Source organism: Pleurodeles waltl, chromosome 11 (assembly GCF_031143425.1).
Source record: "Pleurodeles waltl isolate 20211129_DDA chromosome 11, aPleWal1.hap1.20221129, whole genome shotgun sequence".
NCBI classification, from domain to species: Eukaryota; Metazoa; Chordata; class Amphibia; order Caudata; family Salamandridae; genus Pleurodeles; species Pleurodeles waltl.
Genome location: NC_090450.1, coordinates 919,985,122 through 920,009,402, shown reverse-complemented (window position 1 = coordinate 920,009,402; position 24,281 = coordinate 919,985,122). Strand labels below are relative to the sequence as shown.

General features: G+C 43.7%; 1 protein-coding gene across 1 annotated transcript in view; it reads left to right on the top strand.

Annotated features, from left to right (window-relative positions):
- Nucleotides 1–24,001, top strand: part of VPS33A (VPS33A core subunit of CORVET and HOPS complexes) — a 130,064-nt gene extending 106,063 nt beyond the window's left edge. Inside the window, exons 8-13 of the mRNA XM_069214935.1 lie at nucleotides 5,606–5,732; nucleotides 13,682–13,749; nucleotides 16,602–16,739; nucleotides 20,390–20,527; nucleotides 21,439–21,607; nucleotides 23,059–24,001. Coding sequence (XP_069071036.1) covers nucleotides 5,606–5,732; nucleotides 13,682–13,749; nucleotides 16,602–16,739; nucleotides 20,390–20,527; nucleotides 21,439–21,607; nucleotides 23,059–23,252 — 834 coding nt within the window. The 3' untranslated portion in view covers nucleotides 23,253–24,001. The remainder of the gene's footprint in view (nucleotides 1–5,605; nucleotides 5,733–13,681; nucleotides 13,750–16,601; nucleotides 16,740–20,389; nucleotides 20,528–21,438; nucleotides 21,608–23,058) is intronic.
- The last annotated feature ends 280 nt before the right edge of the window (nucleotides 24,002–24,281 follow it).

Here is a 24,281-nt window from a genome sequence, read left to right as displayed (position 1 = left end):
AGATTGCAGCTGGCTGTCCAGAACTGGGGATCCTTACCATTGTCGCTCCTGGGTAGAGCTACACTTTTCAAAATTATATCCTTGTCAACTTTCCTCTATATTCTACAAAATACAAAATCCTATACACACCTCATATTTACATCAAATAGAAAGCAAAATTAGTACACCGCTTTGGGGTGGAGGTCAGGTGACAATAGCAGTTAACAAACTCATGAGGGGATCATACGATGGAAGAATCGCTCTGCCATATATTCATAAATACACACAATCAATCACCATAGATGTGGCTGCAGCCATTTTAGGACTCAGGAGAACTGAGTCCCCTGTCCTGCCAAAAACTGTAAAATAAAAAAAATGAAAAAAAAAGGATTTTGGTTAGGATGCCACCTTATGCCAGATGGGGGATGCAGGTTAGGATGCTACCGTATGCCAGATGGGGGGTGTCCCAGACTACACCCCATGGCCAAAATGTCTTTTTTTTTATTTTTATTTTTCAGCACCACAAAACCCCCCAAAAAATTAAAATGGCGATCCCCAGCCTTTTACAAAAAACAACCCAAAAAACTAGGGTGCACCAGGGCCTGGGTGAGGCAGCACATTAACATTTTAAGGGGAAGAGGTATGTGTCCACCCTACCATGTGACTTTGTGAGGCCCCACGGATCATAGCTGTGCAAATTATGGATTGTGTTCCTATAACTTGCAAAGTTATTTTGGTTTTGGTTTTAATTTGTAACCATGATTGCACTTCAATTGATTTTTTTTCTTTTTTTCTGTGAATTTCAGATTTTTTAAAAATATATACTTTGAGGTCTTATAACGACCACTAACCATACATTCACTTTATTGTTCTTGCAGTGAATTTTGGGAGCTTTTTGATCATTTACTACTTCTAAGGGTTCCCTGCGTCCAACTCTGTGCATGAGGCCAACCCCAGTGGCATGCGGCCCCCAGCTGTGCGCAGCGGGGTTTAGCCACAGGGTCTGTCTTCAGCCAAACTGTGCGCCCAACTGTCAACTGTTTCTCTACACCTGCAGCAGAGGTTGATCAGTGGGCCTGGCATCTATCCAAGCCCTATGTCCAGCACTCAGTGGGTAGGCAACCCATCAGCCATGTGTTGCAGTTTCCCCGTAGTGCACAATGTCCGTGTGCAGTGAGGGTGGATGCAGGGCCTGGCCTATGGCCAGCACCTCTACCCATTGCTCTGTGGAGGGGCAATTCCTGCTGTGTATGGGCTTCCAGAGGCTAGGCCCTTCTTCCAACACTCTGCTGGCGACTAAACCCTGATGGACACTGCTGGCCAGCCTGTAACCCAACCTGTGGGTGGCCAACATCTGCAGCCAGCTGCAGCTTATGACCTTCAGCTATGTGCAGGGAGGGTGGGCTGCCACCCACACTTTGTGGGCAGCAAACCCCAGCTTTCAGCCATGTGCAGCGGTTGGTTTGCCATAGGGCTTGTACTCCAGCCAGGCACAACACCTCCATGGACAGCCAACACCAGCAGCACAAGTTCTTTGGCTGTGTGCACCGGGGTCTGCTGAAGGCTCTGGCCTCCAGCCATGTTCTGCACCCAAACAACCGAAGGTGGCCAACCTACATTGCATAAGGCCTTTGACCTAGGGGCATGAGTGTGGCAACAGGGCCTTGCCTCACACAAGCCCCTGCTCACAACTATCCACAGGCAGCCATCTCCAGCTGTTCAGAACCTTTGACTGTGTGTACCAGTGGTTGGCTGCAGGGCATGGCCAAAGCGCCCAACTCCAACATTTCCCTCTGAACTCTGTGGTTAGCTTTGGCTAAACCCTTCAGTGTATATTTTTAAAAAATAACTCATTCACCTGCATAAAACAGTTAGTGCTAGGATGGTTACAAATTAAAACTGAAAATCCACTAATGTTCACAAGTTATGGTTAGGAGCTAGGTTTGGTGTTGGCTGCCTGGTGCGGATTGGGCGTAGGGCCTGGCCTCTGGACTGGCCCTGCGGTAACATCCCTGCCCCTCTGTGCAAGGCCAAAGGCAGCACAGCCGGGGCTCCTTTAAGAGCCTGGCCAGAGGCTGAACCCTGTTTTTAACCAGTGGCTGACTGCAGAGGGTTGAATGCAGGGAATGTCTGGAGGCCAGGTCCAATGGCCCATCCCCAGCTGCACAGCAGAGGTTGTCCACTCATGGAATGTTGCTTTAGTTATAACACCTCAAATGTGTTTTAAAAAACCTAAGAAATTCACCTAAACACCACAAATGAAGTGCAGTTAGGGTTATGAAATCAAACAAAAAAAACACTGATTTTCAAAAGTTTTATTTAGGAGTGCAATTCATAATTTGCGGAACACCCATGCAAACCATAACACTCATGATCGTAGTGCACTGATAAGCCAATAGCGAGCTCTCACAAGGATCACATAACTGTTTTTTGTGTTGAAATTATCAGAACCCTTGCTTGGCCTTTGTCATCAGCCTTTCCAGGCTGTATGCTGGTTGGAGGGAGCTACATGTTGGTGAACTATTCAGTTATTGTCTGATGTAGTCTAATGGCTTTGTTGTGGATGTACTAACCTGGATACTTGGTTGTGTGACTTTGGATAAATGATTTCGTCTCAAATTGCAAATGTGTTCAAAATGCAATGCAAAAATGTTTAAACAAAAAGGGTAGCTTGTGGTCTAGTATTGTTCAAATTAGATGTTTAGATGAATTAGATGTTCTGACTCCCCCTTCTTATCCACATCTTACCCGCATTAGTGTTCTATGATCAGCATCTCTTGCTTCAGGTGTTACCTACTGCACTTCTCTGTAAAGCTTCTGATGCTGCTTGGGTGTCTCTGCGCCCTATAACAAATCCTTGAAAATGTGTCTGTGCTTACAAAGGTACCGAATTGAATTGTTCGATAGTCGTTGTCTGAATACCGCCGAGCACAAAGCGAAGTAAAATTGTGGATGATTTTATTTCTGTTTCGCTGGGCAACTAACAGAGATCGTTAGGGACCACATCCCCTGGCGAGGTTAAAACACGTCCTTACTGGAGGGGTGCAAAGATAATTGAGAGATTTCAGGAGAATTAGGTGATAATGGAACTGCGACTGAAGCATCATTAAATTGACTTCTTCATTATCACCCTCTGCACAGGCTTGCCCGCTCGCATGACTTAAAGTTTTACAGACTTCAAACGTACATAAATATGCAAACTTTCTTATTCCTTAAAAGAATGAAAACAGGAAATTGATTTTAAAGAAGCAATTCTTATTTTTTTAATTGAACAACTTCTTCTCCAAGTGGGCTTTCCATGCTCCCCAGTATAATACTAGAATTGTGCATCTCTGGGCAACTGTTTTTTAATTTGTTTACATTTTCTATTACCTTTCTCGATTTTTAAATATCTATGATGTTACATTCATTAAAAACAAGGATTTACAAGGTCTTATCCAGACAGCTATCCCTCCTAGTATTCAAACATTGGCTTCTCTAGGAAATACATGATTGGGAGTTAAAGGCTGGTAGTGAGAAAGGGGTATGCATCATTTGATAATTGTGCATGCATAATCTGTTGTTGGTTGATCCAAATTAGAGATGACGGGCAGGAGAGCTCTAGTACTGGATGTAAATTCCGTTGCTGTCCAATGCATAGGACCTCAGATGGCATATACAATACAGTCATAAATGGAAACCTTTGTGCAAAGGCAGGTCCTTTTGTGAAGGCTTATTTTAACAAGCTTGCTATTTTATTGGGCTGGTCGTCGCATTTGTTTCCAGCAGATTAATAATGGCAAACTTTTGTACAGCGCATGCGGCTGAAGGCATTGCTTGTGGTCCTTTCTGTAATGAAGCTCCATATCCTGAAAAGGAGGGCCAAAAAAACAAAATAATTAGAATGAGCAAAGCCAGGTCTTCAAGGCTTACCTAAAAGACAGATGATTTTGCAGATTCCTCAACGAAAGAGAATTCCATAGAAGCGGGGCTATAGCTCGAAACGAGCGGCCTCTCGCATGAGCTCTCTTAATACTGGGAACAATAGCCTGCCGAAGACAATATCACATTGCAATGTGCACAGAGGATCTCCACAAGCTTTCTACCCTTAATGTGTTGTACAGACTGGGCCACGTTTCATGTGTTTTTCTTAGTAATTTAAATGTCTTTTTCAGGTATCTCCAACCGGTTGGTTGTGAGCTACCAGTAGCTCCCAGGCACCTTCACAGTAGTTCACAGCCCTGAATTACTTTTTAAATAAGCACATTTTCCTTTTAAACTTATGGGAACACTATTTATTGCACACTATTATCAGACTGCAGATAGCAGGGCCTGATAATGAGCAGTGCTCAGTCAGATTTATGACCCAGGCTCAGGCACAGAGGTGAAGAATTGAGGTATTTAACTCTCAAATAAAAGTCCTTGTTAACTCAGTATTGGAGCATAAGAGCAAAATGATTTTTTGAATGCTTTTAAATGGGAGAAAATTAAGAGGTAACTTTATGAATAAGTTAACTCTTCATTATAGTTTTCTCTCATTTCAAAGCGTTGCATTTACAAACGGCAGACATTTTGCTTCCAGTGGCCAACAGGCACTGTGACATGTTTATAATTGAAAAATACAGTCATTTTTAAACTGGAATTATTTAAAGTGAAGAAAAATATTTCTATGAAACATTACATCTTAATGATTTTCTCCACTTACTATTAGGCCAATTACCCTAAATGTTTTAGGAAGCATGTTTCTTCAATTTGACTTTCTCCCAATTATCCAAATGGCTGTATTTTTTTGTTAGAAATATTGCACTGTATATACAGTTCACTGGGAGCAAGATACCTGCTGTTTGTAAAAGTGACATTTTGAAATAGGTGAAAGGTGTTTTTTATGGAATCCATATAAACATAACGTTAATTCTTCAGTTTAATTTTCCTCCATTTCAAACTGTCTCCTTTAGACGCGGTAGGCATCTTGTTCCTATGGCTGGTAGACACTGTGCTGTGCCATATGTATAATTGAAAAGTACAGGCTTTATTTTAAGTGGGAGAAATTTTAAGTGCAAAAAAATATTTCATTTTATGTACATTTTTGCAGAACATTTTCTGCACTTCAAATTTCTCTATTGTAAAAAAAAAAAAAAAAAAAAGGTATGTTTGTGTTATTCATGCAACAGTGCCACATATGGCGAAAGTTGTGTCCTGTGCCACACATATGTTCGACACAGGCTCTGTCACCCATACAAATATATCCCATTCATATGCTCACATGTTCATACACCCCTAAAGACCACACTCACTAAAACACATAGCAGCCTGGTTGTAGTGTCCCTAGTCCAAGTATTTTGTTCAAACGATAGTAGCTGGCGCTGTGAACATTAGGTGTAAAATCAGTTAAGCTGAGCATGGGTGTGTCTGGTAACAATGCACAAGTTGCTTGGCCCTCAGTAGCTCATACTGATTTTTACTGATCAGAAGTAGCTCTCACAAAAAAGAAAAAGGTTGGAGACCTCTGATCTACTGTTTGTCTTCAGGTTCTATTTGTTAATGTATGTTATGCAAACCAGTAAGCTAGCAGCCACCTCCAATTATTGTACAGCAACGGGAGCTGAGTTGTAAAATGTAATTTATGTATGTTTATTACTATTTCCAGGAAAGGCACAATGCCAAGACTGTTGGGGAGATCAAGCAGTTTGTTTCACAGTTGCCACACATGCAGGCAGCAAGAGGGTCTCTGGCAAACCATACATCGATTGCAGAACTTATCAAGGACATTACAAGTAAGTGAATGCTGCCATTCTAGGAGTAGGTCAGGTTCATCCTTGCTCCCTTTAATTTGTAGACACCATGATCTGAACATCAACAGTCAAGTCAATCGCATGATTGTGTCCCACCAAACAATGAGGATGTGCATGTAGGGGAAATCATTGCTTGAAATAGGAGTTTCTCAAGAACTGCCCCAAGATATCTAATGGGTCTCTTTTAATTTCATAATGGACAATTTAGTCCTGAGTGTAGATTGGGACACATGGCTGTCATGACAACTTTGTCCCCTCCAACTACATTAAATCCAAGCCTACTAATAGTGTCCCTACATAATACACAACCTCAACTAGAGTTGTAGCACATGAAAACATCTACAAATGTGGCTAATACTTGGAATGTGAATTGAGTTTATTTTCTAATACGGGGACTAGCACATTGGAAACATCTGCCCTAACATCAATAACCCCTGTATTAGTAACAACTTGATAGTGCAAAAAGTGATGTTTGGAATAAATGTATTAATTTCAGCCACTGGTAGTTATTCTGGCTTGCATTTCATTCCATTATTTTTAACTCGTGTGGCAGGGGCTAGCTAAATTCAAATCAATTTTGACCTTACAAGAGAGACCAGACTGTTGTGTGTGTAGGTAAATACATATTTCCTTTTTTAATGTGACCTTTGCCTAACAGCCGGAGCTGCCGACTTTGGAACTGGGGAACCAGGGTCGAGATCTGGTGTTGGCAGAACATCCTGTAACTCTCCCCATGGCTTAAAAACCAGCATTTGCAATGCAATGGGTCTCGGGTTTGCTTGAGCTTGAGCAATTAGGACTGTAAACTCCGGACATTTCTTGCCCCATAAATTGAAAATGAAAATAAAACAGTTTCACATAACTAACTGGACTTTTCTTGCCATATAAACTGAAAAGTAAAAGTTTCACATAAGCGAGCTGACAGCCACCATCAGTGCAAAGCAGACACACAAATGGAAATAAATGTTCACTCGTAGTGAAACCTATCGGCAAAAGTGCAATTAAATACATATCCGGCAAAAGTGCAATTGACTATGTAACAGGGTCGATGTCATGCAAAGCGCTTGACTTCTGCCAAGCGAGATCGCGCTGCGAAAAAAGAGAAAAAGTAGTCCAGAAACCGACGGAAAACGTGGTGCCTTGTATGTTTTCAGTACTTGGTCGCTGCGCCCGAGGAGGGCTAAACACCGTAAAAGGCATGACTTATGTATGCCTTTCACTAATGAAAGCAAGATCTTGAACCAATAAAAGAGACTGCCGTGACATGGGCGTGGTTTGAAGCCCAAAGAGAGCTTACAACACTGGACGGAGCGCTTTGCGCTCGCCCCTAAAAATTAATTGCACTTTGTGAAGTGTAATTCGGTGCTCATGTTAAGTACTCTAATATCATTGGGCCACGTTTATGAAATTAAACTACAACAACTCATTTTATGTTCAAGCAAGATTTAGAATAGTACATGGGACAAATCAAAAACCATACTGAAAACAGTTGTAGAACAGAGGCTATTCAGTCTGTGGAATTGAGATGAAGGCGAGTCACTGTCAGAGAAGACGTATACCTGTCAAGCTTATGCAAAACACACCACAGAATTTGTTTGTAATTACATTTTGTTACACATTGGCAAATATCACTTTGGTTTTTCGTGCAAACATCTTCCTGATCCAGCCAACTGAAAATGTCAAGACGCCATTTTAGACAGTAATGAAACTTTGAATACACTGCCTAAGGTGGCCTTTTGGTGAATGCTCTCTTATGTTAACAGATTTATGTAGTGCTGTATTTCCATTAGTATGGCCTCGCAACTCTGTCAGGTATATGGTGTGTTGAGAAACCTATTACGCATATGAAATATGTCTTTCTGATGGATACAACTACCTGTGGATTCCTCACCTAATGAATACCCCCCTTTGCGCCAGCATTCGACGGAAATCTTCTTCCTAGCTTCTGCACGTCAACGAGGACGTCACATTCGCCCACGTGACGCCGTCTGACGTCATACAGGCAATAAGAAATCCTTGCCGACGTCAGTTCCCTTTTTTCCGTGCCATTCGAAACGGTTATCTTCGAGGGAGCTACTGTTGCCGTTCGACGGTTACAGTGTGTTTTTTCTCTGGGGTTACTATGTCTCAGAGGAAGTCTGGTCGAGAATGTGGGGGCAAAATGTCGGTTACTGACCCACATTCGGACTGTTTGTGGTGTTTAAGTTCCGACCATGATGTGGCAAGGTGTGATTCATGTCAACACATGAATCCGAAAGCCCTGAAGGAGCGAGAGGCCAAACTTTTTATGGCGAAGTCGAAGAGAAAGGAGAAGAGGCACCATAGAAAATCCTCCTCGCCGAAGTCTCATCGACGTCATCGAGACTCCCGGCGCCGGTCGAGTAAGGAGAGGTCCCGGTCGAGGTCGCCATCGACTCGACGTCGCAAGACTTGGGAGGTCAGTCCCACAGTCACTCCTCATCCTTCGACGCCGTTGCCTTCTCCAGCTTCGCCGTCTTCGCCTGGGCAGCCGCCTTCAGTATTTGAGGTGCCACAGCCTCAAGTGTTCTCACCGACGTCGCGGACATCGAGGCCGGCGTCTGAGTCGCCTTCAATCCAGGCACCCCAGTATCCGGCTTTCCCGGCCCCTGGAGCCGATAATACTGCATTTTTAAATGCGATGTTTTCCATCTTCCAGCAGATGGCTCCAGGTGGTGCTCCGACTGGGCCTTCGGGTCCGTTGGCTTTCAGTTTGGGTGCTCCGGCGCCGCTGCGACCAGCACCCTTCATGCCCTTTCTCCCCTTGGGGAACGTGGGCTCGGCGCCAGTGTCGGCTCCGGTGGCTCCAGAGGTTTTGGCTCCGGAGGTTTCAGCTTCATCGGCTTCGGTGTTTCGGCCAGTGACACCGGCAGGGCCTTCTGCAACTCAGAGGCAGACTTCTCTTCATCCGACTCCTGGCTCGGCGTCGAAGCTACCTGTGGCGCCTGACCCGGCGTCGGACGGATCCGGTGATCGGCGTCGTTCCTCGACATCTGCAGACGCCATGTCGACGCCGAGAATTGAGGAAAAGCTACATTCGAGGAGACGTGCTCTCCGTCTCTTGGAGGAACAAGAGTATCAGAGGGTCCTGGAGGAAGGAGAAATTGAGGACTCTGGCGAGGGTCTACATGGACTGGACACAGCTAGTGGCCTTGATACTTCCCCTGAGTGGGGCTTGTCATCTCCAGGGGAGTATACTGAGGAGGCGGCCACTTTTCATGCTGTGATAAGGAAGGCAGCTAGCTTCCTGGAACTGCCTTTGCCGGTAGCTGAGGCGAAACAAAATCTGTTGACATCCGGCCTCTACATCAGCAGAACCTCTTTTGCCATTTAACGAGACGCTGCTAGAACCTGTATTGGAGGTCTGGAAGAAGCCGGTATCTTCCTCGGCTGTCAATAGGTCTGTGGCCAGGAGGTATCGGGCTTCACCAACTGACCCTGGCTTTCTTTCCAGACACCCTACGCCTGAAAGCTTGGTGGTCCAGGCTTCCTGTTCTACTGGATCTTTTCCATCAGTGCCCGCGGACAGGGACTCCAAAAAGATGGATATGCAGTCAAAGAAAGTGTTCTCGTCATGTAGCATGGCGTTAAAGTCCACCAACGCTACGTGTATTTTGGGGAGGTACATTTATGCTCTGATGGACGAGATAACATCTTCGCATACAGAGGTTCCTCAAGGACTTTTGAATCTCGTGTCAGAAGCTCAAGCTGCTGCAACCCAGGTTATCCAATCTGGGTTGGATACAACTGACTCGGTGGCCCGAGCGATGGGCACGGCTGTGGTTGCGAGAAGACAGGCTTGGCTTCGCAACTCAGGGTTCTCTTCGGATGTGCAGTCGACCCTGTTGGACCTCCCTTTTGATGGGGACAAGGTCTTTGGTGCCAAGGCGGATTCGGCTTTGGAGAGGTTTAAGGAGAGCAGGGCCACGGCCAAGTCGTTAGGACTGCAAGCCACTTCTTCTGCCTCCTCCAGATTTTTTAGGAGGTTTCGCGGATTTGGTCGTGGCTCATCCTCCTCTTCCTTTCGGGGGAGATTCCAACAGCCTACCTCCTCTCTCACCTATAGATCATTTAGAGGGAGGGGTAGGGTCCGTACCAGGGGAGCCTCTCAGCAGCATTCTACCTCTTCCTCGTCCTCTGGAGGGGTGCAGCAGGGGAAGCAGCCTTAGGCTTCCACCAATTCCCACTCACTCCTCTCCTGTAGGGGGAAGGTTACTGTATTTTCTTCACAAGTGGGAGGTCATCACATCAGACGCCTGGGTTACCAGCATTGTGGGAAAAGGCTACATCCTTCCCTTTCAGGAGTTTCCCGCCCCTCATCACGCCCCACCCATCTTATTGTTCAGCATATCACCTCCGGTTGTTAGAACAGGAGGTTCAAGTCCTCCATTTAAAGGGCGCAGTGGAGTTGGTTCCAGAGCAGGAAAAGGGTCAAGGTTGTTATTCCAGGTACTTCCTGATTCCCAAAAAGGATGGTCGGTTGAGACCAATCCTGGACCTGAGGATTTTGAATTGGTTCCTCAAACAGGAAAAGTTCAAGATGCTGACCCTAGCTCAGGTGCTTTTGGCGTTGAACAAGGGAGATTGGATGGTGTCTGTCGACTTGCAGGATGCTTATTTTCATATCCCGATACTCAAGTCGCACAGGAAGTATCTCGGGTTTGTGGTAGGGTCGCAGCACTATCAGTTTGCGGTCCTCCCGTTTGGTCTTACTTCAGCACCTCGAGTCTTCACGAAGGTGATGTCGGTGGTTGCGGCAGAGCTCAGAAGGAAGGGGATAGCAGTATTCCCTTACTTGGACGACTGGTTGATCAAAGCCAAGTCCCCGGAGCTTGTGCTGCATCATCTGCAGTCGACAACTCAGTTGTTGTTCGACCTGGGTTTTTCGGTGAACGTGCTCAAATCTCACCTAGAGCCCTCTCAATGCCTCCTGTTCATAGGGGCAGTACTGGATACAACATTGGATCGAGCCTTTCCTCCGCCTCAGCGGATTCAAGAAATTCAGGCGTTGGTTCCAATGTTTAAAGGTGGAGCGGTCATTCCAGTCCTCAAGGTCCTACGTCTGCTCGGTCTGTTTGCCTCCTGCATACTGTTGGTCACGCATGCTCGCTGGCATATGAGGGCTCTTCAGTGGTGCCTCAGAAGGCAGTGGTCTCAACACAAAGGAGATCTCGAAGGTTCTGTCAAGATCTCCAGAGATGCTGCCAGGGATTTGAAGTGGTGGATTGCGGACGACAATCTTTCCCGGGGAAGGCCGTTCACGCAGCCTCCACCAGTGACCACGGTCATAACGGATGCTTCCACTCTAGGGTGGGGAGCTCATCTGGGGGATCTGGAGATCAAAGGTCTTTGGTCTCCAGAGGAACAGATGTTTCATATCAATCTGTTAGAGTTATGGGCTGTACGTCTGGCTCTCAAGGCCTTCCTCCCATCCCTTCGCGGTCAGTCGGTTCAGGTCCTCACAGACAATACTACCGCGATGTGGTATATAAACAAACAGGGAGGAGTGGGGTTGTACCTTCTCTGCAGAGAAGCTCTTCGGCTATGGTCCTGGGCAAAGGACCATCAGATTTGCTTGGTAGCAAATCATCTGGCCGGAGTCTTGAATGTACGTGCGGACAGTCTCAGTCGCCATTTCTCGGCCGACCACGAGTGGTGTCTCCATCCAGATCAAGTCTGTCTAATCTTCCAGATGTGGGGGTTTCCCCAGATAGATCTGTTTGCCACCCGGGAGAACTCGCACTGCCCGTTATTCTGCAGCCTCCAGTATCCGGTGCAAGGAGCGTTGGGGGACGCGTTTCAGAGAACCTGGTGCGACCAGTTGCTTTACGCGTTTCCCCCCATACCCTTGATTCCTCGAGTGTTGAGGAAAATTCGCCAAGACCGGGCCCAAGTCATCTTAATAGCTCCGGATTGGCCAAGGAGAGTATGGTACACGGACCTTCTCCAACTCTCACTGTGCCCTCCGCTCCGTCTCCCTCTCAGGGCAGACCTCCTCTCGCAGTCGCAGGGGCAGGTTTTACACCCCCACCTCCAGAGTCTGCACCTTCATGCCTGGAGATTGAACGGGGCAACCTAAGTTCTTTCTCTCTCCCGCCTGATGTAGTGGATGTTATCTTAGCGGCCAGGCGACACTCCACTAAATCTATCTACGCTAATAGGTGGTCTAAGTTTGTGGTATGGTGTGGAGAGAGGCAGATTGATCCCTTACGTGCTCACTTGTCAGATGTTTTATCTTTTGCTTTGTCTTTAGCACAGAGGGGTTGTGCAGTTGCTACTGTTAAAGGTTACTTGTCTGCTTTGTCAGCCTTCATTTGTCTTCCAGACCAGCCTTCGTTATTTAAATCTCCTATAGTACTTAGATTCTTAAAGGGCCTTATGAATAAATTTCCTCCAAATCCTTTCGTTATGCCTCAATGGGATTTGTCCTTGGTCCTAACTTTCCTTATGGGGTCCCCTTTTGAACCTATGCATTCTTGCCCCTTAAGGTTGTTAGTTCTTAAAACAGTCTTCCTGGTGGCTATAACAACCGCAAGGAGAGTGAGTGAGTTGCAGGCTTTATCGGTAAAACCCCCTTATACAACTTTTTATGGGGATAAGGTGGTGTTGAGGACCAAGGCTGCTTTCCTTCCGAAGGTTGTTTTCCCCTTTCATTTGGCCCAGACAATTACTCTGTCCACGTTCTATCCTCCGCCTCATCCTTCAAAGGAAGAAGAGAGACTACACCGCTTGGACCTAAAAAGGGCGTTAAGCTTTTACATAGACAGGACGAAGGATTTCAGGCTGGAGGATCAGCTTTTCATCGGATACGTGGGCAAGAGGAGAGGAAAGGCAGTCCACAAGAGGACACTCTCCAGGTGGATTGTTCTTTGCATTAAAATGTGTTATTCTTTAGCAAAGAAGGATCCTCCTGATGGTATTGGAGCTCATTCCACCAGAGCTAAGTCCGCCACTTCGGCCTTGGCCAGAGGTGTTCCTGTGGTCGACATCTGAAAGGCCGCAACTTGGTCGTCCCTTCACACTTTTGCGAAACATTACTGCTTGGACTCTGAGGTCAGAAGGGACGGCCATTTTGCACGGTCAGTGCTGCAGGATTTCTTGGTTTGACCATTCAGGCACCCACCACAGGGCGCGGTACTGCTTTGGGACTCTATTCATTAGGTGAGGAATCCACAGGTAGTTGTATCCATCAGAAGATCGAGTTACTTACCTTCGGTAACAACTTTTCTGGTGGATAAATTAGCTACCTGTGGATTCCTCACGGTCCCACCCGCCTCCCCGTTGCCTGTTTGGTCTCACCAAGTAATTCTTGAGTGTGCTCCTCTTGGTTTTGAGGACTGGTATAGATTATGTATATATGTGCATGTGTATATATTTATATTTATATTTATATATATATATATATATATATATTTATGTTTAGTGTATATATTTATTTATTTATTTTTTGGGGAAAAAAAAATATATATTAAATTAGTAGTCCATCTTCTCGCAATGATGTGTTGTTTACAATGTCATGAGATATTCCTTTTGTCTTTCATCTCATTGGATTATTGTTCTCAGGCACGTAAAAAATGTTGGTACTGACGTCGGCATGTCGGCGAGGACTTCTTATTGCCTGTATGACATCATACGGCGTCGCGTGGGCGAATATGACGTCCTCGTCGACGTGCAGAAGCTAGGAAGAAGATTTCCGGCGAATGCTGGCGCAAAGGGGGGGTATTCATTAGGTGAGGAATCCACAGGTAGCTAATGTATCCACCAGAAAAGTCGTTACCGACGGTAAGTAACTCATTCGTTTTGCAGTACTGTCTTTAAATATGCCAAATGACACTGTTTTTTAAATGGTTGGGTCAAAGCTAGTGGGATCACGTTTGCATTCACACTTTAAATGTGTGTATTTTATTTTTCAGCCTCCGAAGCTTTCTTTGATAATTTGTCTGTTGAACAGGAGTTCATGTCGGGAATAGACACTGACAAGGTAAGCCCCTTGGGGTATGGATGGGCCCTGCAAATACTTTTTTTTTTTTTATATCGTCTCTCCACTGGGCTTTGATGCAATCCAAGAAGGATAGTTGGCATTTTGCTCCTTCGGGTGCAAGAGATCTTGTGCAACTATGTAGAATTTGTACAGTGGAAGTCATTTATTTCAGTGTTAATCAGTTTTAAATTCTGCATGTGGTTTATACGCTTGGGTGCGCCGTTAAATTCACCATCCGAAAACAAGTGTGTTAAAAGCAAACAACAATAAATGTCTCCCTCAGAACGTTAAGCAAAATGCACCCGAAAAACTAGTCATACTATTAAATGTTTTAAAGACTGTGTGTATAGGTTCCGTAGAGCTGCTTTTCACACCGTCGGCTGCCTATGGTAGCTGTCACAACTCAGCTGTAATAAATAATTACAGTAGAGTAGTGATATAACTTTATCTTCATAGGTGAGTAGTGAGGTAACTATTACTGTAATAATAAGCTTAGTGGTTGTACACGTGTATGTGCATGTATGTAAATAGAGCTGAGTGTCATCCCTCTATACCATGGACGTCATTTTTGGCTTGCCCCTTTTGACCCCTGGCACTGCCTTCACGACCCCTAACCTCAGAGGTGGCAAATTCAGTGCCTAATGGACGTCGTTTGAGGCGCCGCTTTCCTGACATTTTTTTTTATTGCACAAATAGTGAATAATATTTACTATGTGTGTAATAGAAATGGAGCACTACTAGCTGGATTAAGACCATCTGGCAGCTAATGTAAGTAAAAATATTCTCAAATGTATGAAGGCTTGCGGGTGAGAGTTTGGTTGTGTGAGTGAGAATGCGTGTGTATGTGTAAGCATGTGTGTGTGAATCACGGTAAAGATCAGGTGGCATGTGATGTCACTTCCGCTACCCCTGCCATTTTGGTTAATTGACGCCCATGCTCTTTACGGGTTTAGTCCTATGTTTTCTAACAATCAAACTCTGATATTGTAACTTGCTTGTAATATGAAAAAAGTCACAGTCACCCATAATACCTTATTATAGGTGACTGATTATGTGGCAATGCCTCTGCAGGGACAGCACAGCTGGTACACACCTCTCACTGTCTCAGGCCTTCAATAAAGGGAATCCCACTGTAGCATTTTACGTACCATTGCGCTTATATGTACCATATTTAAACGTCATGCATTATTAGTGAATGAAACACCCACAGATCTATTTCATGAGGCTACTGCAAGTACCTTCGGTGTTCCTTGGCAGTTTGTGGCTCTGTGCATGTATATGGTGATGGGACATATTAGTGATATGCAGTTTTGTGATTACGTACAGTTGTGAGTTATGTAGTGCTTGCTGCCAGTTTTCCCATTTTGCATCACTGTAAACAGTAGAGGGTAGTATTACCCAAGTGAGCGGTACTTATTTACAAATTTAGAAGGCAAAAACGGTTTGCAACCCTGGTTGGATTCGAACCTGTGACAGGTTTCAGGTAGATCTTTTCGGTGAGTGGCAGATCCACTGAACTATCCCACTGGCTTCTCGCAGTTCCACTTCTTGAAAGCATAAGTTCTTTAATTTATTTTTCTGGGCACCTGCAGTTTGTGCAGCCATCATGCAAGGTTCCTCACCGCACTCACCAGTTTGCCGTTAAATTTCTCTGAATAATCCTCGGTTTTGTGGTCTCTGGAGAGGTGTTCTTCTCTTATACCATGCAGGTATTTCACCTCTCGGCTGCTTCTGCATCATTTAGAGGCTGCAGAACAGGTAGCCGATGGGAACAATGTTGTACTGGATTCGCAACAAGCCCCTTGCGAAGTGTCTGAACCCTGTTCCAAGCGGTTTTGTTATTTCTTTTACTTGTGGTCCACTCTGAATGCCTCAATGAGCTTATCATGAGATAAAAGTACGACTTATTCATAACAAGCATAGTAAGTTAAGTATATCGGAAAAGTGGCTATGATGGAGGGGCGGAACCAATGGCATAACAAAGGCCCCGCTGCCCCGTGGTGCGGAGGGGGACCGAGCTCCAGAGGGTCCCCTCACACAGCAAGTGGCCTTAGTGAGTCGCCCCCCCTCCATTTGTTCTTTGCCGGGGGGAGGGATGAGGAGTCCAGTTTCGTTAGGCATCCGGGGGAAGGGGGGGGCGCATTCTTTATACAGTAACAACAAAATCTAAATATAGGTGTTTAGGGGTGATATGAGAACAATTCGGGGGGGGGGGGGGGCGGGGGGAGTGGTTTCCTCGGTATTGCCAAATCTGATCAAGTAATGAAACATATAAGTGAACTTTGACTTCGTATGTCCACTTTTGGCAGTGCAGCTACTGAACTACATTGCTTTCTACATTTTAGACCCCGTCCTACTGATACCAAGACGCACTCCTCAGAGGCCCTCTGTGCTGTAGGAATGTTCTTGCTCGCAGAGCAGAGTAGACGGAGCTCAAAGTTACAGTTCTCGCTTTATTTTGCTGTAGGGGGATCACTGGTTTCGTATTCACATTTTTTTCTACCCACGGTTAAAATCAAGAGGATTTTTCTAAGCATTTGATTCCCATTCTGCAATAAAAAGTGGTTCTGAAGGCTCTGTGCTCTCTACAACCGAATGATCTAGAACACCAGAATTTTAGAGTGGGATATCAAGTGCTTTACCTCAAGGCCCCACACTGTTAAATAACTGTGTGCAAGTCATCAAGGAAGCAAAATGAAATGGAAAGTTAATAACAGAGATCACTTGAATCCCTTATTTTGCAGTAGTGTAAATGAGCTTGGGAACCCTTCTAGGGTGTAAGAGGATAATGTACACATGTGAAATGGAATAAACACGTTTGATGGTATCTAATTTGTTGGGATTTTTTTTAGGTCAACACATACATTGAGGATTGTATTGCACAGAAGCACCCTCTGATAAAGATCTTGAGGCTGGTGTGTCTACAGTCTGTGTGCAACAGTGGGCTCAAGCCTAAAGTGCTGGATTCCTACAAGAGAGCCATCATTCAGGTGAGGGAAGGCTCTGAACCAAGCAGGTGGAAAATTGCAAGACTTCCCTTTCGTAAACTTACTGACTTCTTTTGGCTACTTCATGGCCTTCCTGAAATGTAAGCTTTATTTTTAATTGTGTGACAAAAAGAGAAGTAGGGTAGGTTTAGTAGGAAACAAACTTTAATTTGCCTTTGTTGCTGTTTTTTCTCTAACATATTTTGCTGTGAATACAAATCCTGAAAACTTAGTTTTTGCAGGCTAGTTTTCTCACACAGATGGAAGTACTTTACCAGAAGTCTTATTGTAAAAAATCGAAAGTGCATGATTTGTTGACATATCAACTCACCCTAATTACGCAGATAAAACAATAATTTCGCAGCCCTCAGACTCTGAACTATGAGCACAACAGAAGCTTAAACTTGCATTCAGTCTTTCATAGTATGACATATACCGACCTTTCTTTGGGGAAAATTATTTGCAAGTGCTGACCATTTTTACCTTCAGAAATGCACAAGCCACACACATAATTACCGATATTCAAAATTAAATGTATTTTCTATTTAAAACGTACCCAATCATCTTATCACAATTGTGGCTGAACATCGTATAAATCAGTCATTAGGATTACAGGATACGCCCAGGAATGGGTGGAAATGTTATTTTTGGCATCTTGGCATCATTCTCTGTAGTGATGAGAAGGACACCTAGATGATTTTCAGACTCTCCACAGGATGAGTGGATATGCATCAACAGCCTAAGAATGAACAAGTATTGAGATAATTGTTGTTGGTGCGCCTCCCCATCCCGCCTACAGCTCTAGACTTTAGACATCCTATCAGAATGGCCTTGTAGTCCATGACCATTGACTATGGTATATAATCTAAGTGTCCCAGTAGCAGCTGTGGAGGCAAATGCTTGTTTCTAGCTGAAGTTGCTGGAAAAAACGTTGCCTAATAACCTCTTGTACGTTTTGGCCTGATTCATAAACCAGTTGAGGAAATGGTCTGATCCACAGAATTGGCTCAGTGGGTATCACTTCCAGGTGTCCACAGATCTGACTTGCTACCAAGGACGTCCACTAGTCTGATCACTGGTTTACAATCGTAAGCATCGGTGTACGGGTATACATATGGATGTCTTCCCTGGCAGAGGAGGTGACCGTGTAAAATGGGAACACCAAGAAATGTACAGCTTTGTGGCTGTTCACAAACATTTTTCAGGTTGTTTCACACCCTGAAAAGACACACAAATTTACTTCAGTAAAAAGCCGAAGTGTCTTCCTACGGTGGGGTAGGAAAGTGTACACCCTTACATATCATTACATATCATTGAGGAGTGAGGGCAGCGATTTGCTTATGGATAGAAACAATTACAAGGTCAAAAAGACGATCTGGGGCCTGCCTTCCAGAGCTACTGTCTTTGCATCTGAAGAGGCATATTTGAGTCCCGGCCTCGCCTGAACATCCCTTGTATCTGGACAAATCACTTAAGCTTTCTGTGCATAAAAAGAAACAAAATGTGTAATGTAGTGCACTAGTAAAACACTCTAGTGGCCCTGGGCCAAGTGGGTGCTATATAAAACTGAAACACAATTGAAAACAAAAATGCTTTTGAATATTTCTTGCTTGTGTACCGTGATGGGTTTTATCCACCATGGAGACAATCCACAAATGTTATGCACCGTGAACCAGAAGTATTCCTGGAAATGTAGTGCTTGCATACTTTCACATGTATACTTCTGCTTGATTCTGTGAATTAGCAATCTGTGTAAACTGTGTTTTTGTCATGAATCTATATTTGTCACACAATATTTATTTCCTGGTACAACATTTGCTCAAAAAAGGGTAGCTTTGCTGTTTTAGGCCCTACTCCACGAAATGCATCTTTCTGGAGCTAAGTCACCCACTCTGTGAGATAAACACCTTCCCTACAACATTCAATGCCAGTGTCACTTGGTCTAGCTGACCTTTTCATACAATTGAGACCAATTGCCATTGGCAGTGCTTGTTAATAGTAGTCGTTAATATCTGACAAGGTCGATTTTGTAGCTGCCCCATTTCTGTTGCATTTTTGTTGCAGTTTTTCTGGTGACCACTACATGCAGTAGTTAATTTGTTAGAAATAAATAAAACATTTAAAAATTGCCAGTGCCCAAATATTTTTCACATGGGTACTGCAGCTCATGCCAACCACTACCCCTACCAGTACTGCCAAATGCAAGCCCAAACGCTACCCACTAACCTTCACGCTCCTAAAAATGTGACGGTTTGGAATATTCCAGCTCACCCATAGAGGTAAGCACGGCCTGGAACACATTGGTAGTATTGTTTTTTTAAGGCATATCACCTCAAAAATAGGCAGACAGCGCCACCATGTGAAATTTCATAAGTGAGTGCCAGAGTTAACAATTAAGTACTGGTTCCAAGCCCAAGCACCTGAAAATACCGGCACAATTTAAACAATGACTGGATGGTAATGAAATTCAACAAATTGGTGGTATATAGCGTGGCTCTCCTTTCGTAGATGCAGAACAATTCATAGCAGGATGGAAGAGAAATCTACTAATGGCAAAACCAAACATTCCTGTGGGCTAGTCAAACATAGAAAGGGAGGAAAGCAACAATATAGAGTAAGACAACTAAGATTGCCATCCAATAATTAGCAAAGATTGACAGTATGGAGTATTCTATACAAAGCTGTCGTTGACAGACAGTTGCAGCTGTCTGTAGCAAGACTGCACAATTTGGTGTGGTTCGAGCTTTGGAAAAGTCATGGGGCATAACTGTATAAGATGAGGGAACTGTAAAATGCATTTGACTTCCCAGATTATGCAAAGTGTATTGAGTTTCTTAATTACCTTTTTCACAATTTGTGAATCCTTCCACAAAGTGGAAACGCATTGAGTGTCATTTCACAGTTGTTTGTTTAATTTATTAAAGACATATTTCCGGTTACATATGAAAAAAAAAGAATTAACTCATAAAAAGTAAACCAGCGTTAGTATGATTTATTTACAGACTATAACTTTGTTCCTTGCAAAGATACCAGGATTTGTGAAGCATGTGCAAGTGTACCTGAGCTTCTTATGCAAACTTTGCCTTTTTGTGCAAGTCACCCAATCCCTGTAATGCATATGGAGGATACACACTTGATTACTGCACATTCACAAAGGCTCTAACCAAGTAAGAGTCTCCAGATCTGTTGGAGCTAGTAGGCTTTGTTACCAGGTACCGGCGATAGCAACAACTGCAGAATGTATAGTAAGAAGTTGGTCTGTTAATTTCACATGACTGTTTAAAGTGTTAAGATTAAAATGGTAAGAGGAGTGTTGAGATTAAATCTGTTTCGGCATGAGCATAGCTTCAGAGTGGAACACACAGATCATAGTTTATCCCTGTTGGCTGTGCCCATCCTTTTAAGGGTATTTGAAACTGGAAGTGCGAATAGGACGGCACACACAAATGAGCTACATTCCCTTTTGTATCAGGATGCAGCATAAATGTGCACTATCGTGTCCACATCCCACCCAAATATTAGGATTTGCACAGTTCTCAGTTGCAGATCTACAAGTCATTCTTCCATTCTTCAACTGAAATGTGTATGTTGCATTTGAATTGTTTGCTGAACACACGAATTAACTTGGTTTTATGTCCTTGTACCCCATGCAGAATTACGGTTATGAACATATCTTAACTCTATACAATCTAGAAAAAGCCGGTCTTTTAAAGCCACAGCTTAGCAGTCGAAACAATTACCCCACAATCCGGAAGACGTTGCGCTTGTGGACAGATGAAGTTAGTGAGCAGGTGGGTTTGTCATTTTAGCTTTATCTAAAGTAGCCATACCAAATAATGATCTCAGTATAATTTCTCTCAGTATAGCTAAAGGTTACATTCATGTGGATGTTAGGACAAAACATATATTACAATATCAAAGTTAGTTATGTTACACACGTTTACAGCTGCCTAACCCCAACTTGAGGCGCATAGAGTTGTGCAGCAGCAATCACTTTATTTTTCCTCATTCTCCCTCTGATTCTGTGATTGTGGCACTCTGTGACAGCAGTCAGCCATGACTGGAAGAGCCTGGATGTTATAGAGTAAGCAAGTGGAATGATCAGATGGTCTCCTCGGTGGGCCTCTTCAATGCAGGTACAGAATCATGAAAATGGAACTTGGGCCAGGGGGTTCACTTAATACAAATGGTCCAACATTCTAGTGTCCAGTGTGACTTACACTCTTGATAAGATATTCAAACTTCGAAAAGCTGCAAAATAATGTATCTTATCACCAGTTAAATGCTCCAGAAACATAATCTTTAAAAGAATGATATGGCCTTCAAGTGCCTTTTCATGCCCCTGAAAAGCTAACTAAATTTAATATGAGAAACATGTTATGAATGTACAATTATTTTCGATCAACTCGTAAATTGTTATAATGAACCGAATGTGACATGGTTACTGTATCCTATTCTGTCATGGGTGTTATTACCCTTGCTGACACAATAACTAATATGTCTCCCTATCTTATGGCGGCATTTCAAGAGCCTCTTGTCCTGCCACTTCTAGGGCAGGATTTCACTTAACGTCATTGTCCTATAAAAAGTTCTTTATACTTTTTTGTTTTTCAGTGTTTTTTTTTAATTTTCAGTCATTTAAGCTTTGCCTTTTGTTTTTGTGATGACCAAATAAGTTTTATCAGTATTTCTTCCTCTGCAGAATCCAAATGATATCTCCTACGTGTACAGTGGATATGCACCACTGAGTGTTCGGCTTGCCCAGTTGCTCACTCGGCCAGGGTGGCGTAGCATTGAAGAAGTGCTGAAGATGCTTCCAGGCCCCCACTTTGAAGAGAGACAGCAGTTACCAGCTGGACTTCAGAAGAAACGTGGGTGTATTGTAATGAACCCTTTTCCGTGGGTGCCCTCTGCATGACAAATGAATTTGATTTCTAAATAAGACTTCTGTTTCTTACGGTGACAGTAGCAGTACCAAAGGTCTGCCAGTACATTTTCATATAGAGACCTCTTGTGTCTTACACTGGCTAGGATCCAGGGTAGTTTTAAAAATAACTTTCATGTTTTGTAAATGTATCAGTTACAGAGGAGTCATTAAGGATATGTATTGAGGCAATTAACAAAACCAGGTGTTATCTACTTAGATTTTATTGCCAGTGGGTTCAGATTTGGTCAGACTGTTGTACTTCGCTTTTGGCGATTCAAAATTAATATGGTTTAGTGGTTAGCAACACTGGCATGAGGCTGGTGTGATATCAAAATAAAATAAAAAAAATAAAGTCCCATCCAAGTCCGTAATTCGACTGTAGTAAATATTTTGGGATATACTCCTAGGAAATTGTGAAGTGTTCTTCAGTGTTGTTTTAAGGGTCGTACGTTCTGTCAGGTGAGTCAGCTGAGAGTTTTTGAATTAAAAACTCAGATGGGAGGTATATAATTTGACTTCCCCAAGCCATTCAGTCCACCTTCACATAAAACAGGATTAGTATCAGAATAGTGTGACCAGGAGATAAGGTGTGCAAACAGCTTACAATGGGTGCAAGTTCAACTACACATATTGGTAACCAGTGACATAGCTTGAGCCTGCAGAGTGGTATGTGGTGTGCACTACAGTTCCATTAATATCAGATCTATTGATTTTTCAGCTTGCTGGTCTGCGGTTGAGTGAACACACAATCATGTTGTCGGCTGCAGCCTGCTATCAGTGTGGGGTTAGGGCACAGCAAGGGTCACTCTTATGACTTCTGTGTTCACTGTAGTAACTGCACTGCCTGCTTGTGTGACCCGTGTGGCCCAGGAACTGGCTTCAGTGTCCCATGTCCTTTTGGGAGCATCTGTATGCTCTCTTTTATGTATTATTCCTCCGACAGGAAATAGGAAATTGCATTGCAAGATGGTGTAGCTGCATACCCAGTGCTTCGCCAGTCCTTGTTCCAAGCAACACTTAATTAGAATTTCTGTACATTTACTTCTACCTCCTTCTGCGACTTTACTAGGCGCATAGGTTGAGCTTCATGTGGACGGAACAAGAATGCTGTTTGCGTAAACATTTACTCACAGTGCTGCCCAGTAGGCTCCTTCTATAAGAACTTTTGCAGACGCTTGTGTTGTAGTGGACGTAACATAAAAATGTAGCTCTCGACGTCTTGAACATTATGTGTTTGTTCCATCAGGTGCTGTGTTATGAGGCTTGTGATCGTGCTATACAAAAAGGATCAAATAATTTGATTGGAAGCTACTGTATATTTATTAGTTCTAACAACATTTCTGAACAAATCTTGTTTTCATTTGTGTAATTAGGACATTTTCTATAATTTTGCAGGTCAGCAGGGGGAGAACAGGGTCACCCTGGTGTTTTTCCTCGGAGGAGTGACTTATGCCGAAATTGCAGCGCTGCGGTTCCTCTCACAGATGGAAGACAGTGGGACGGAGTACATCATTGCCACCACCAAGCTCATCAATGGAACAAGCTGGATAAAATCGCTCATGGAGAAACTTGAGGCGGCTCCTTTCTAAATCCTGGGGAGCAAAGAAGACTTGTTTTTGAGGAAGCTACTGCGCTGTTGCCTTCTATTTCCGTTGTTGGGGCTTCTAAAGGTTATAGACCCACAGCTCACCAGACGATGTGGATGGAATAAGGTCCAGAAGTTGGAAGAACAGCCTTGAGGGGTGGTCTTTGTTTCAAACTGCCCTTCTCCATCTGTGCAGCGGTGATGAAGACCTAAGGTAGTTCAGTGAAAACATCCAAGGTTAGAGGACTGATTCTTGCGTAAGGAAATTGGTGCTGCAGGAAGTGTCCTTCCATTCATTACCTGCTGGTCTGTAACATCGCTGATGGGAATAGATCTTTGGCAGCAGAGATCACACAGGGACTCTTAAAAAGAGCGTGTAGGCACCATGGATGTCTTTCCTGAATGTAGGTGTTGCCATAATCTCTGTTACTTATGGTGAAACACCCCATATGTGCATTTCCTTTTTCTCTGGTCTTGGCAGACGAGCTACTTGCCTTCGTCATGTTACGTTTCATGATGGTGTCAAGTCTTAAGGGACTCTGCTCTGAAATCGAAGGCTAAAAATGAATGTGCACAGATATTTACTTGGCATCGGTGTGTAAATATCCACACCTGGTATAATGCCCTTTAGCCTTCACCCCATGTTGAAAGGAATATTGCTTTTGTAATGAAATTGAAACACAAAGTTGTTACGGTTGGCTGCTTCATTTTTGGAGGCTGTGCACATGTATTCAAATAAATGCTGAAAATGCAGCTCAGTGGTGGCCAATTCATCTTGCATGCTTTTGTCTTGCTCTAACCTAGTGTTCTGCTTTCCCTTATCTCATAACCGAACTTACAGAACCTCTCTGGAATGCACTTCTGAGTTTAAAGAAGACATTTATTGTTGTTAATTCCCCACCCACAAATTCCTGAGAGACGAAATTAGTAGATTGGAAGCACACGTTCAAAAGTAGTCGCAGCAATGAAAGCAAAATATATCAAAGTACTTCTCAGTTGCAATGTACACAGCAAATATAGGTGAAGACATTTA